The sequence below is a fragment of the Rhinichthys klamathensis genome, unplaced genomic scaffold (genome assembly GCF_029890125.1).
Source record: "Rhinichthys klamathensis goyatoka isolate OS25496 unplaced genomic scaffold, OSU_Roscu_1.1 h1tg000035l_1, whole genome shotgun sequence".
NCBI lineage: Eukaryota > Metazoa > Chordata > Actinopteri > Cypriniformes > Leuciscidae > Rhinichthys > Rhinichthys klamathensis.
The window spans coordinates 7361518-7377500 of record NW_026606583.1 but is presented as its reverse complement, the minus strand read 5'-3'; the positions used below and the strand labels follow the sequence as shown (position 1 = coordinate 7377500).

At 37.9% G+C, this 15983-nt stretch overlaps 1 protein-coding gene across 1 annotated transcript in view; it reads right to left on the bottom strand.

The window, feature by feature from the left end:
- The window catches only part of fam20a (FAM20A golgi associated secretory pathway pseudokinase), a 14804-nt gene extending 4727 nt beyond the window's left edge, over positions 1-10077 (bottom strand). Inside the window, exons 1-6 of the mRNA XM_056246077.1 lie at positions 9504-10077; positions 6414-6607; positions 6245-6295; positions 4303-4381; positions 4122-4214; positions 6-121 (exon numbers count right to left, since the gene is read on the bottom strand). Coding sequence (XP_056102052.1) covers positions 6-121; positions 4122-4214; positions 4303-4381; positions 6245-6295; positions 6414-6607; positions 9504-9853 — 883 coding nt within the window. The 5' untranslated portion in view covers positions 9854-10077. The remainder of the gene's footprint in view (positions 1-5; positions 122-4121; positions 4215-4302; positions 4382-6244; positions 6296-6413; positions 6608-9503) is intronic.
- Between the last annotated feature and the right edge of the window lie 5906 nt (positions 10078-15983).

Genomic DNA, 15983 nt, shown 5'->3' with positions numbered 1-15983 from the left:
CCCACCTGGAGAGATGAAGAAAACACTGCGCAGTTCCTCGTTGTGGGTTATGTACAAGATTTCCCCCGTCACATTGACGAACCGCCCCGCCACAGGAGGAACCCTCCGGAAGTCCAGCACTCTGCACACAATCCACACAGACCTCAGTCCGCATTCATATCAACCTGATTCTTGACAAATGAAGTCTCTGTAAATCATTTCTGTCAGGACCACTATCGTCAAATACGATTGACAATTAGCATACAGTTTGGATTGGCGGTGTGGTTCTCTACGCATCCATGAGGCCTAGCATGGGTAAGAGCAGCAATAGGGTGAACAGAACAGAACCAACATGAATGTATTGCAGATATCATTAATTCAAGATTTTTTAAAATACAACATAATTCGAGAATTTATTCTGATTCAAGGGGAATGCCAAACCCTGACTGAGACAGGAGGAGCTGGGGATGGAGGAGGGTAATCGCTCCTGAGAAACGCGATCGCTGCTGATAATACTGAAGGAGCTTGTATATGTATACAGTGATAGGCGTCGAATTCCTATAGGTAGACGTGGATCAGCTGATGCGAGCTTGACTAAAGTGACCTGCCAGAACTGACACTACGCATGATATTCGGTCAATTTCAGTAAATCTCCTGAACGTTTGCTAATGGAATTTCTTAAAGGGATAGTTCACCCAAAAATGTAAACTCTGTCAGTAATTACTCTCCCTCGTGTTGTTCAACCCCGTAAAATCTTCGGAACACAAATTAAGATATTTTTGATGAAATCTGAGAGCTGGATCACTCCTCCATAGGCTTCTGGGTAATTGCATCTGCCAGCCCAGAAAAGTTAGTAAAGACATCGTTAAAATAGTTCGAGTGACTACAGTGGCTCAATCTTAAAGGAACACTCCGACTTTTTGGGACTTTAGCCTATTCACCTTATCCCCCAGAGTAAGATAAGTCCATACATACCTTTTTCATCTCCGTGCGTGCTATAAGTCTGTTTGACGCACCCACCGCTAACCTAGCTTAGCACAAAGACTGGATGTAAATGGTTGCAGCTAGCATACTAATCCAAATAAGTGACAAAATAACGCAAACATTTTCCTATTTACATGTTGTGATTTGTATAGTCACAGAGTGTACAAAAAACAAAGTCACATGAGACACAGACATATTTTAACCGTATAAATACTGGGAACTATATTCTCTGAAGGCGAAGCACTGCTACTTGGGCGGAGTGATAACCGCAGCACCTGAGACGCGCTCTCTGCTCCTCACCACGGCATGTCTCAGGTGCTGCGGTTATATCAGGTGCTCATGTGACTTTGTTTTTTGTGTTTAATTAAGCTCAGATGAGGAATAACCTGCAGGAAAACACCCTTTTCTCAAGTGTCTTTGCCTACAGTTCACCACTAATGACAGGGTGGAACTCTGAGGGAATTTTTTCTTGCCACTGTCGACTGGGGGTTTGTTCTTTGTAAAGCTGCTTTGGAAATGATATGTGTATCGTGAAAAGCACTATACGAATAAACCCTGAAACATTCAGTCACTCGCAGAGAGAAAATGGTTTTAACAATATGTTTTACAGTAGTAGCTAACAATACAATAACAATATTAAGGTGAAGGTGAACCAACACTCCCTCGTCTTCCATTGACCGGTCAAGCAGATAGAAGTGTTTTCCTCATTCATTTCTCCCATAGGGATTTTTAAACAAATCTTAGAGCATTATTTGCCATGAACCAAACCAACAAGCTACGGGGTGAATCACAACATTACAAACCTTTGAAAATCACTTTAATGAGCTTTAATGAGGCTACAATCCCATGAAGAATTGCGAATGACAAAAAAAAAATCACAAAAAAAACATATATATATAAAACTATCGACTTAAAGATGTTGACTGTGTATATAGAAACAACATATTTTATGCTTATTGCAAAACATACAGTAGTTTGAGAGCATAGGGAGACTCTATTTCATCATTGGTTTTGCTTCATGGGAGTGGGCGGAGCTAAAGAGTTAGTTTGGCGCGATTTGCTTGTTTTGATTCTCTGATTGATGGAGATTTCTCTCTAAAGTTGTTCACCAGCAATTCAGCGGTTAAATATGATTGAACTAATGCAGACTGACGGCTTCAACGAAAGCCTATGCCATCGATTAACAACGTTGTAGCTCACAGTAGGTCTGTCTTCTTTAATGGTTATTAAGTTATCGTTTAAAATCAATTTCCCTATGGAGGAAATTAATGGAGAAGAACCCGTCTTTTGCACTCATTAGGTGAAGTGGAGTGGTCAAGTCAAGTCAAATATATTTATATAGCGCTTTTCACAATACAGATTGTATCAAAGCTGCTTCACAGTATCAATCAAAACAACTTAACAGTGTTTGTTTATTACTGGAAAAGACAACCAAGTTTGGTAGAGCTGATCAGTGGTATGATGGGTCATTTAATTTGAATATCCCCAACTGAGCAAGCCAAAGGCAACAGTGGCAAGGAACCGAAAAACTCCATCAAGTGACCCGATGGTGTCCTAAAACTCCATCAGATGACCCAATGGAGAAAAAGAAACCTTGGGAGAACCCAGGCTCAGTCGGGGCCAGTTCTCCTCTGGCGTTTATGAAGTAGAGGCCGAATTTACAGTAACTGTAAGATAAAAATTGTATATGAATGCCTGGCTAAATAGATGCGTCTTTAGTCTAGTTTTAAACTGGGAGAGCGAGTCTGAGCAACGAACAATATCAGGAAGGCTATTCCAGAGCTTCGGAGCTAAATGTGAAAATGCTCTCCCTCCTTTGGTGGATCTGGATATCCTAGGAATGACCAGAAGCCTCGAATTTAGTGATCTTAAAGAGCGCGATGGATTATAGGGCGATAGAAGATCCGTTAAATAGACTGGAGCTAAACCATTCAGAGCTTTATAAGTCAAAAGAGCAATACCTTGTAATTAATACGGAACTTTATAGGTAACCAATGAAGTGATGATAGAATCGGTGTTATATGATCATATTTTCTTGATCTAGTAAGGACTCTAGCGGCTGCATTTTGGACTAACTGTAAGTGGTCTGTGTGGGATGTTCAAAAAGCAGTTTTTTTAAAAACTTTTTCAGTAGAATTAACCTGCAAAAGGTCTTACAGATAGTTGCCTATGAATATTAAGCTGAATGGAGTATTTTAAGAGTTCTCACTTATTAATTATCACTAATGCTGCAAATATATTTCTAGGCATGCACCGATATGAAAATTTTGTCCGTTACCGATAATTCTTTATGTATGAGCCTGATTAGAAAAACAAAAGTCTCACCATTAAAATCCATGTCCCAAGCACACAATTATAATGATGTTCTTATTATAATTTTATGTAGCCTATATGACAGACTTGCGCTGCACGTTTTGCACTTTACAATATTTTCCTTTTTTGATTCCAATCATATTTCAAGCAATTCAAAACCATCATGGCGGACAGTGCACATCTGAAGTGTCTCAGCTGAACATTATTTAACGGCTTTAATATATCGGCCTAATTTTGTTATTGGGCCGATAACGATAACATTAAAAATGAACATATATCGGCTGATACCGATATGGTGGCTGATATTTCGCGCATCCCTATATATTTCTATAAAAATTATCGGTAGCACTTTATGTTGCAGTCCTGTTCCCCATGTACATACTATGTACTTATTATAGTTATTACAATAACTGGGTTATAATTAGGTACTAACCCTGAACCTAACCTTAACCCATGTAGTTACCTTACATCACCCACTACTTTCTTAGTAAGTGCACATACTGTAAAATAAAGTGCAACCCGTTCATTTATTGAAAGCCCAAAAATGCACGAATGAGTCTTTGTGTCTTTAATAAGATCTTTTCTGGTAAATGACATGTGAGTCTTTTTACTGTTTTAGTTTCATCATCACATAATCGTCCACCATAGACCTCACCAAATATGCTGAGGTGAGACTAATCGTGCTGAACCTCATTGTCTCAACAGGCCTAAACAATGATGTATAGTATCCCAGTGCGGCGGTGCCTGAGGGATTTCATCTGTGTTTACTCATATCAGATCCTTCACAGTATAAATCATTCCTGACAGTCTCTCTGTCTATGGTGTGGTGACTCTGATCGCCTCACCTGTCGAGGTGGAAAGCTGCAATCTCAGCATTGTGTCTCTGAAAGTCCACAAAATAGAAGAAGTTCTCCGGCGTCTCTTCGTGCCGCTCCTGTCTGAAATCAACAAGGATCATTTCTATCAGTTACACTACTTTTAAACCAAAGGTGTAGTAATCTGGAAATCTGAATAACAAAGCGTTACCTCATTGGTTTAAACATAGCTTTGCCAAAGTCTTGGAGTTTCAGGGCCAATTTCAGATGAAGACCGCTTGGTTTAACCACTGATTGGACAGTCAGAAAGAAAGAAAACGTTCATGTTTCCTTCTTAATATTAACGGAAACATATCTGTAATATGAAAATAAGTGCTGTCAAAATTTTTATGCAATTAAAAAGAATAATTCTGTAAATATATTAACTTTTTTTGTAGTTCACATTAATATTCAGTTATATTTTAACTAAAATAATAATATAGTATTTGTAAGTTTTGTTAGTATATGTGTGTGTGCTGGTCTGGATGGGATGTGCACCAATTTACACCTTTATTTAAAAGGTGAATTATTGTAGTAATATAGCCATTATTAATGATGATTCTTCTTGACATACAGTATAGTTTAATGTTTTATTGCGCTGCGTTGGGTTGTGGTGGTACATAAGATGAAAAATGTAAGGAAATTGTTGCAACACCTGACTCTTTTTGGACTGTGAGATCTTTTTTTTTTTTTTCGCCATAGTCGACCTTTCAACTGTAATAGTTTAATTATAGAGGGATCTTTACATAAGCAGGGCTTGCGGTGTTCACTATACGCTCCCGTGTTCTTTTGCTTTGTCTGAGGTTGTGAGAAGCCGTGGTAAGCTTGCCTTCAACCCTAAACCACACCGTACAAACTTCTTTTAGCTCCTTTCCAGCTCAATCAAATCAATAGTTTACAAACTCAACCGTGCTCCAAAATAACACACACGTAATGAGCGAAACAGAAAAACAAGCCAAACAATAAAAACATTGTAGTTGTACTGTATTGGACATTCATTTAGGCCAAAAAGTGGCAAAAGAGGAAAACTTTGGTTGATGTGTATGAGCTCAGGGACAGTGTGGGATGTGTGGTTTTAAAGTCACCATGTCATCAAAATGGACAATTCTCGTAATCTTGAATCAGAATAACTTCCCCTCCCTCTTGCAGCATCTCTTCTCTTCTCTGATGACGAGGGCGGGGCAACCTGTCACTCACATGAGATCCACCAATAGCAAACCACAACCATCCAATCAATTCCTCACGGACAAAATCAAGCCCCGCCCACATTTGTTCTTGTTCCAGAAGTGTTTCAATTGGGTATTTACGACACAATAGGGAAGAAAAGACTATAAAATACAACTTCTGTTTAGTGGCCTTCTACTCTAGTCTACCAACGAACTTACAGTAATATATATTGGTTTTACTCATTGGCGTCAAAGCTACAGATTTCAAACTGGATGATAAAGATATTTAACTGTAAGCTACCTAATGTAATGGGTGAAAATTATATTTAAAAAAAAATACATGCTAAATGTCATTTTAAAATACTGTAAAAATGTTTTCACAATATGTCAAACAGTGATAGGTTATATTTTATTTAACAAGACTATAAAAATATCGATTTATGTATTATACTATATTGTTTTCTATTATAATTTAAAATTTAAATATTTATTTATTTAATTGAAATATTTAAAGTTACACTATTGTTTAAAAGTTTGGGACTGGTAATAAGTCCAAGTCTAAGGTTTTTGAAAGAAAACAAACATTGTTTTTTGCTTTCCAAGGCTGCATATTTGATAAAAAATACAGTAAAAAAAGTAATATTGTGAAATATTATTACAATTTAAAATAGCTGTTTTCTATGAATATACTGTAATTTATTCCTGTGATCATTACTCCAGTCTTCAGTGTCACATGATCCTTCAGAAATCATTCTTATATGATGATTTGCTGCTCAAGAAACATTTCTCATCATTATCAGTGAACAGTAGTGTTTATCATAATTAAATGGTATCACCTTATAATTTACATTCCCAGAACTTCTTACTCAGGAGATACCATAATATTAATTTTTATTTTATTTAGTAAAAATGTAATAATCTGGTAGAACAATTAAAAAGCACATGTACCTTGGGAGCAGTCGCACGCACCCTTCAAAGCTTTCTCATCCTGAGTGAAATCTGTCAGACACAATGAAATACTGCACATCAGCTTCTCAGGATCAGATCACGCAAGCACATTTGAAATGAATACATATTTTCAGATTCATATGCTGGAGCTCTTGGGGGAAGAGAAAACCTGCACTGATGACGGTGGCCGTCTGCATGTCCCTCAGGAGTCTGTCCACGCTGCTGTCATCTCTCGCGTACAGACCATATCGATTTATCCCCAGGTGGAATTGCAGCCAACTGGCCTCCGGGTCAAAGGTCACGGGATGATCAGGTATAGTGATGTTTGAAGCTGCTGCCGCCTCGATGTAGAACTTTTTCAGTCTGTAGAAGAGAACGAGAGATGGCATTGAAGATTGACAAATAACTTTCATTAAGCTGTTTAATATTCAGATTCTGAAGTCACTTTCCTGTACAAAAACCTGGAATGAAAAGAGTCGAAATGGCACATGTGATGAGCTTTCTTTTAAATCATCAGCGGGTATTGTTAGCTCTTAAAATTACGATTCCCTTGGCGTACACAAGTCTGCACATGTAAGAACCTTTAAGATGTAAAAACAGCACAGCCTCAGCAATCTGCCAACAGCATGTTTTGGCTCCCACAGAATTTTTTATTATTTCTTTAGAATTGAACCATACACACAGTAGTGGTCAGAAGTGATGAAAAAAAGTTCGATTAAACCATCAAAATATGAGGAAAATATTTAATATTTTTTATAATACGAGGGAAGAACAAAACATTAACTTATGGTATTATGGTAACTTATGGTTATGGTATTTATCTGACAAAATGCTAAAGGAAATTTTTTTTTTGTAACCTTTAACTCTTTTCCCGGCATGGATGGAATTTTCCGTCATTTATGACACAATGCTTCTCTATGGAGGCTTGTTTCCACCACTGAATAAAAAGTAATTGTGACTTTTTATCTCACAATTCTGACTTTTTTTCTCACAATTGTCGAGCTATATAAAATCACAATTGCGATTTGCGAGATATAAAGTCACAATTGCGAGTTATAAAATCAGAATTGCGAGATATAAAGTCATAATTGCGAGTTATAAAATCATAATTGCGAGATATAAAGTCACAATTGCGAGTTATAAAATCAGAATTGCGAGATATAAAGTCATAATTGCGAGTTATAAAATCAGAATTGTGAGATATAAAGTCATAATTGCGAGTTATAAAATCAGAATTGTGAGATATAAAGTCATAATTGCGAGTTATAAATTCAGAATTGCGAGATATAAACTACAATTCTGAGAAATATTATAATATAAAATATATAATATAAAATCCCTCAGAATTGGATTTTATAACTAGCAATTGCGACTTTATATGTTGCAATTCTGAGAATAAAAAGTCAGAATTTTTAGATAAAAAGTTGCGATTATCTTTTTTTAAAAATCATTCTGTGGCGGAAACCAGCTTTCTTTTTGCATGTTCAGATATTCATTCATCAAAATATTTTGGGGGGCTTTAAAGTTTTGTTAAAATAATCAGAAATGCTGGTGCTGGCTGGCAACTTTTAAAAATTTTGGCTTTTTTTATCCACTTTGCATTTAATGTACAGCCTACAGTACCTTTGATCAAATTCATGCGTCATGGAATCGAGTTCCTGGCAGACACAACATCACCACGTTACAGATTATTGATCCTATTTGAAGCAAATATTTGCCGCTGGTCCTCATACAATTGTCACCATGACCTCTAGAAGCATCATCTTGAATCAACATCATGAGGAAAAGAGAAATGAGTTGAAAGACAAATATAAACTGCAGAAATGTTTACCGTGGCAGGGATCCAGCACTGCTTTCATACAGAGTGCTCACATTATGCCTCATCAATGCGTTTACGCTTATAAATAGGCTTATAGCGGGTGAACGGAATAACTTTTTCGGTGTTTTTCCCTCTCAAAGGTTCAGCAATCAGAGATTTTAACCACAACCTCTGAAAAAACAAATCTTGACTAGTGCGACCTGATTTAAGTGGGTGGTTTCTGGCAAACCTCTGATTATGTGGGAGACACTTGTGTCGAGCATTGGTCTGCTGAACAGCATCACGGCCAGTGCAATTAAAAGAGTGATTTGTCTACACCCCTGCCTTTAATACGACCTAAAAACAAGCCCTTGCTAAACTCAACTGAAAACAGCATTTCCATGGGGCAGCAAGAGGGAGTATTTGAGCTCTTACTTGGAGCTGTCGATTCTTTAGCAAGGCCCTACGAAGGGACTATAGTGACCAAGTCCAAAAAATATTGAATCAAAAACATTATAATTTTTTATATTGTAGGGTTGCTTTTTTTAAAACACCAAGGCATAATATAATACTAATAATTAATATTTACATATTGAAATAAATATACAATATTCCTTTATTTAAATGTTTTTAATTAAACATAAAGGCATAATAATGCTATTATATTAATTAACACAACAATAATTAATATTTATTCAAATATTATAAATTTGCTTTATTTTTATGTTTTAAATTAAAAACAAAATCATAATAATATTATTATATTAATTAATATAATAATTAATATTTATTTAAATATTATAATTTTGCTTTATTTTTTGGTTTTAGTTTTATTTTAGTACATCAAGTACAGCAACTACCTAAAATAAAAAAGGTACTTGTTTTGAAATATTTTTATTTCAGTTAACGTTTAGTTTATTTCAAGTTTTAACTATAACATTGCTGACACTGCCAGTGCTTTTCTATGCTTCATATTGCTTAAAATCCCGTTTTAAATATTTATTTTTCCTAGAATATCTAATATACTTTAGCTATTGAGTGAAAAACTAAACAAAATAAAACACACTAGCATAAATTCAGGCAAGGCTTGAACTTTGCTCTCAGGACAAGAGTGTTTTTTATTAATGTCAGTTAGGTTAAAGTTGCCAATTGCTTTACATGGTTTGATTTTAAGTATTGCGCATTTTTTTAAGTATTACTGTTACTTTGCTGTTTATGAATATTTCGTTCGAATATTCTTCTTCTAAAATTCAGCAATAAACAACAGGTTGCAACTGTTGTCCCATATAATCAATGTGTTAAATACTGGCGGAAATGTTCAACACTTTTTTTGTAGCCGAGACTTTAAAGTATACTGTGTCTGACTCAATGACTTAAAGTGTTCCCCGAATCATTCAGTGATCTGAGTGCGTTCCTGCTAATAAACATGCCACATTATTTAACATAAAGACTGTTGAGTACCTCTCCCAGCGGCTCACTTTCCTCTTGTAGTAATTCCTGAGCTCCTCACGCTGCAGAAGCAGTTCGTCGGGCCCCAGTTCTGGAAGACGGATGTTGTAGAGCGGATGACTGAACAGCCTCTCCAGCTTGGAGCTTCTCTCGGTGGAAACTGGTGTGAAATTCTGGCTCGTCATCATCCATGTTGAGGTTGTAGCACCTCTGTTGTCCAGGCTGCCATTGGTGACCCTGCACTCGCAGCTTTCTCTGGGCAGATGATACCAGCTTTTGAGTCTGGGAAGCAGGACAAAATGGATGTCAGCTGCCAAGAGGGTGACCAAAGTGACGGCCACCAGCAGCCGGTCCCTCCTCATGTCCCTTCCAGACCCAGTTCGACTCCAGCAGGGATGAGATGTTCTCCTAGCTGGCTAAGTTGGGGAAATTAATCTCCAGGTCTTCATGGACAGATCTGACTCCTATGTTCCCTGCTTATTCCTTTTAGGAGAGCCTTGTGTTGCTCCTCGCACATCTGACCCAGACAGCGCAGTGCCCCAGTGAGTCAAGTTGCTTTGCTTTCTCTCTCTCTCTCTCTCTCTCTCTCTCTCTCTCTCTCTCTCTCTCTCTCTCTCTCTCTCTGCGTTTGCTGGAAGCGTGGAAGCTGTGTGCTTTCCTTGCCTTTGGGCAACATTCCAGCTGCACCTTCCCACTTCCCATGTAGACACAGCCTCCGATCAAAAAACACACATGCAGATAAACACGCGCACACACACACACACTGGAGAGACAGAGAGGGAGAGGCAGGGACTGAGTCGGAAAGCAGGTCTGAGTGCCAGCGCACATAAACTGAGCGTTTTTTAGTCGAGAAATAAAAAGGCCTGGGTTTTTCCTCCGCCTCAAGCGTTAGCTGGTGAAATTTGCACGTTTCATTGAAACAGCACAACAAACTCTGCTGTGTGAGGTGGATGAGGAGCACGGGAGGTGTTTCCCAGACTGCCAACATCTGCCGTTTGTTTGGGTTTGCATGTGCACTTTTGTGCATCAGCTGTAAAATGGAATTACGAGGTTCTGTGTAGTTTAAAAAAACATTTTCCTCTTTGGGATGAGGAGGAAAAAAAAACACACAACATCTGAAAACAACTGAAGGGATAAAGAATGAACAACCTCAAGCAAGTCCAGAAATAGATTTTGACTGGTTGAGGCTTTTCATTCTGTATCCGTTCGGTTTTTTTCTGAGGTTTTTGTCTTTTTTCTTCTCAAAAAATTATTTAGAGCTAAATTTAAGATTTATGTATTTGAATTGCATATACAATTTCCATCTATTTTGATTGCAGTTTTAACATAAACAAACTAATAAACTTATTGTGATGCGTATTTATCAGTCATACATGAATGAAACTGGCAGTTTATTATGAAATATTTACATTTATCTGATTCTATTTAAATAATACTATTTTTAAAGTGCATATATTCAAAATGCTTAGAACCAGCATAAATCTGTTAATATTGAAAACAATTAAATGTATTCAGTTCAAAAGTAAGAACACTGATCAAATATGGCTAGCTGTGAAACAAGCAATAATCACTTAGTTAAAATGTATGAGATTGAAACAAATTGAATTTATAGATGATAAATATATTAAAGTTTCAAAAAATTAAAAATTCAGTTGTTTATTAGTACTATTACAGAAATCTTTCCTGTTTCATGTATGACTGACAAATATGCTTCACATAAGGTTTGTTTATGTTAAAACTTTGTAAGCCAAATGGATGAAAACCTTATATGAAAATTAATACTTAAAACATAAATTTAGGCCTAAATATTTTATTGGTTATGGTTACACTATATTTGAAGGTGTCTTTGTTACACTGTAATTATAAATTTAAGTACTGAGTAATGTTAAGTAACTACATGTACTACTTACTATAGGGTTAGGATTAGGGTTTGGTTTAGGATTAGTTGCATGTAATTATACACAATTTATAGTAATTAATATAGTAACTGCATGTAACATATGTAACAATAACACTGTAAAATAAAGTGTTACCCTTTATTTTAAGTTGTTCTTGTTACAGTGTAATTAACCATTTAAGTATGGAGTAATATTAATTAACAACATGTACTTACTATAGGGTTAGGGTTAAGATTAGAGTAGGGTCTAGGGTTAATTGCATGTAATTATGCATAATTTATGTTATTTCTATCGTAACAATGTGTAACAAGGTCACTGTAAAATAAAGCATTATCAAAAGAAAAGAGGCAAAAACACAGGTCTTACCCAACACTGAAGGGCTGGATGAGTCCAAAATCCATTGCTATTTTGCAATGCAGTCCATGTATTTTTGCAGCTGTTGTTGATTTCTCGAAACACTTAAGAGGGAAATATGTATTTGGGTAACACCCCGTCCATTACTAGTACGAGATGACCTCGATGTTGACCCATGTTTCTGGGTATTGCTTGGGTAATTTCATTAGCCGACTCTGTACTGTGACGTTCGGAGTGTGGAGTTTATTTCATGCTGTAGGGTTCAGTTTGAAAACACTCATATTGCACTTCATTTTTCTGCCCGATTTGAAGTTCCACTGATGCTTGAAGATTTATAAGGTTGTTTTTTTCATCCTCCAAAGCTTTACACTTTGTTTACTTGTACTCTTCGTTATCTGTCTTGGATTATTCATGCAGAGCAGCTCCAAAGCTTCCAGGAATTCTTTCAACGAAATTATATAACAGCATGTCAAAAGCTGGCTTTTGGGAAATCTTGGTGAGAAATTGTGAGAAAAGTTTCCTAGTCAGAAAAAAAAGAGACAGAAATATTCATGCACACAGTATCCATGACCAGAGGAACTTTACACACTGCATCATTTGTACTCACTTCTCGCTTGTCTTCCTATCAGACCGATGCATTCCTCTTTGAGAGGGAGTTTCTGCATTCCCAGACGAGAGCCTTAGCAGGCCGTCATGTTTCAGAGCCATGCATCTTATTGAGAGAAATTTGTCCAGTTCATCTTGAATGGATAGATGGAGCAACTAATAAATCACGGCACAGCGTTGTGCTCATGTTGAGGTGATGAACGATCCGCTGGCGGAGGTGCAGGTGCACGGAGGATTGTGAGGCACTGATGATTGTGCTTGTGATATTTCATGAATTGAACGACTCATTATGTGTGACTTCTCGGGGGAATGATGTTTCAAAACCTCCTCTTATGGACAATAACATCAGTTTAAATTGGATTAAAACACCACAAATTATGAATTTTGTAGTTGACTGGAAAAGAAGAATGTTTTTTAAATTGTTTGAGGAACCTGGCTGCCTGTGTTTGGATTTGAAAGGGTTTTGTGGGCTAGAGTTTGTGTCCAGGGAAGCATATATTTTGGTTGGAGTGGTCACACGTCTCTTTCTACCGGTCTCTGACTGTGGACACATTCCTCTATGAGGTCTGGAGGGCAGCGACGGTCTAAATGTGCTTTCAGCGAGTACAATCGCAGGCTGCTAATTGGTACGTATGGACATCCTAAGGCCACAGCGCTGGAGTGCGATCACAGTTTGCTTGCTAGGGTGGTTTCTAGGGCATTGCTACACTGTTGTAAACAAAACAGGTGGTCTATATGGTTTCTAACTAAGGCATTTCTAGGGTGTTGTTTCCAGGGTGTTGTAGTTATTTTTTTATTTTATAAGAGGGAGAAAATGTCTGACGATCAGAAATCACACTGGTCAATCTCAAGTATAAGCTAATGATTCAGATCAAATATTCGGTTACACTTTATTTTAAGGTGTCATTGTTACAATGTAATTATACATTTAAGTACTGAGTAATAATAACAACATGCACTTACTATAGGATTAGGATTTGGCTGAGGGTTAGTTGCATGTATTTATACTTAATTTACTGTTATTACTATGGTAAGTATATGTAACAAGGACAATGTAAAATAAAGTGTTACCAAATATTCCATAGGAATATATAGGATATTTGTCTGCCCTGTTACATGACAAATTTACAGTGCAAAGTGTAAGGCTCGTTCACACCAACAACGATAACTATAACTATATTCGTCCACACCAGTGGATGATATTGTCACGGTTTGGGTTTTGTGTCTTGTTCCTTGTTCTTGTATGTCATGTAATTCCGTTTGCCATGTGTCTTGTCAATTGTTCCCAGGTGTTTCTCGTTAGCCACGCCCCCTTGTTATCTCGTTTAGCTTGTTTGTCCTTGTATTTAAGCCCTGTGTTTCAGTTCAGTCCTTGTGAGTTCTTATGTTGTTGTCGTCGATGTTGGTCGTGCTTTCCCTGAGGCCTGTTCATAGCCTGAGTCTTTGTCTAGTTTCCAGTCTGTCTAATAAAGTGTGCTGCATGTGGATCCTGCTTCCTCCTCGTTTCTACCGCATCGTGACAGATATACACTCACCGGCCACTTTATTAGGTACCCCATGCTAGTAACGGGTTGGACCCCCTTTTGCCTTCAGAACTGCCTCAATTCTTCGTGGCATAGATTCAACAAGGTGCTGGAAGCATTCCTCAGAGAGTTTGGTCCATATTGACATGATGGCATCACACAGTTGCCGCAGATTTGTCGGCTGCACATCCATGATGCGAATCTCCCGTTCCACCACATCCCAAAGATGCTCTATTGGATTGAGATCTGGTGACTGTGGAGGCCATTTTAGTACAGTGAACTCATTGTCATGTTCAAGAAACCAATTTGAAATGATTAGAGCTTTGTGACATGGTGGAAGTAGCCATCAGAGGATGGGTACATGGTGGCCATAAAGGGATGGACATGGTCAGAAACAATGCTCAGGTAGGCCGTGGCATTTAAACGATGCCCAATTGGCACTAAGGGGCCTAAAGTGTGCCAGGAAAACATCCCCCACACCATTACACCACCACCACCAGCCTGCACAGTGGTAACAAGGCATGATGGTTCCATGTTCTCATTCTGTTTACGCCAAATTCTGACTCTAACATCTGAATGTCTCAACAGAAATCGAGACTCATCAGACCAGGCAACATTTTTCCAGTCTTCAACTGTTCAATTTTGGTGAGCTCTTGCAAATTGTAGCCTCTTTTTCCTATTTGTAGTGGAGATGAGTGGTACCCGGTGGAGTCTTCTGCTGTTGTAGCCCATCCGCCTCAAGGTTGTGCGTGTTGTGGCTTCACAAATGCTTTGCTGCATACCTCGGTTGTAACGAGTGGTTATTTCAGTCACTGTTGCCCTTCTATCAGCTCGAACCAGTCTGGCCATTCTCCTCTGACCTCTGGCATCAACAAGGCATTTCCGCCCACAGAACTGCCGCTCACTGGATGTTTTTTCTTTTTCGGACCATTCTCTGTAAACCCTAGAGATGGTTGTGCGTGAAAATCCCAGTAGATTAGCAGTTTCTGAAATACTCAGACCAGCCCTTCTGGCACCAACAATCATGCCACGTTCAAAGTCACTCAAATCAACTTTCTTCCCCATACTGATGCTCGGTTTGAACTGCAGGAGATTGTCTTGACCATGTCTACATGCCTAAATGCACTGAGTTGCCGCCATGTGATTGGCTGCTTAGAAATTAAGTGTTAACGAGCAGTTGGACAGGTGTACCTAATAAAGTGGCCGGTGAGTGTATGTGCCGAGCAGGACGAGGCCGAGAGAGAACGGCGAGAGGCCGGTGACGTGATTAATGATGAGCAACACCTGCGCGACACACCGGTCTCGTATCTCTCACGGCCCTCTGCCTCGTCCTGCTCACCACAATATAGGTCTGTTTATTCTAAGCGCGTGCTTGTCTGTCACTTTAAATGCTCGAGCTCGTTACAGCAGGATTGATTCTGATTGGCTGTCAGTGTTTTTATTTGTTTATCAGCTGGATAAAATCGTTCTAAAAGCGATTCCAACAATATCGTTTCTCCTTTCTCTTTATTGTTATAGCTGTGGTGTGAACTCTGCAATTCTTTAATATTGAGAATGACTTTTTTTTAGATTTTTATCTTTTCTTGTAGGAGGAATTTTAATAGATTTATAAAATCTATTTTAAAAAAAATAAAGCAGCATTTTTCAGTGGGAGAAAAAACATGGACATTTTTTCCTGTTGTTTATTATATTCATTTGCTTGGTCAGTGTCGTTATGGGTTTTGGTTCTTTTGCTGTTGTAGGCTGTAAATACCTTTGAAAGGGACTTTGGAAATAACTGAAATCATTAGGCAAAGAGATATGGACATTTAATGCAGTCAAGAAGACCTGACTGGAACTACTTTAGCCGTGCGTTTCCCTGAAAATAATATTGCACACCTTAGAGCGCTCGTCAACCAATCAGAATCAAGCATTCAACAGCCCCATAGTACGAGAAATTTGCAGACCTCATTCATGTTTTTAGCTTAAACAGAACAGGATGAGTTACTGTATGTGCAAAATTTGAATACTTAGGTAAGGGTTTGTTCAAATGTCGAACCCTAAGTATGAGCAACAGTAATAGCGATACATTTTTATTGCTAAAATTACAGTTTCATATACAGTAAATGAAA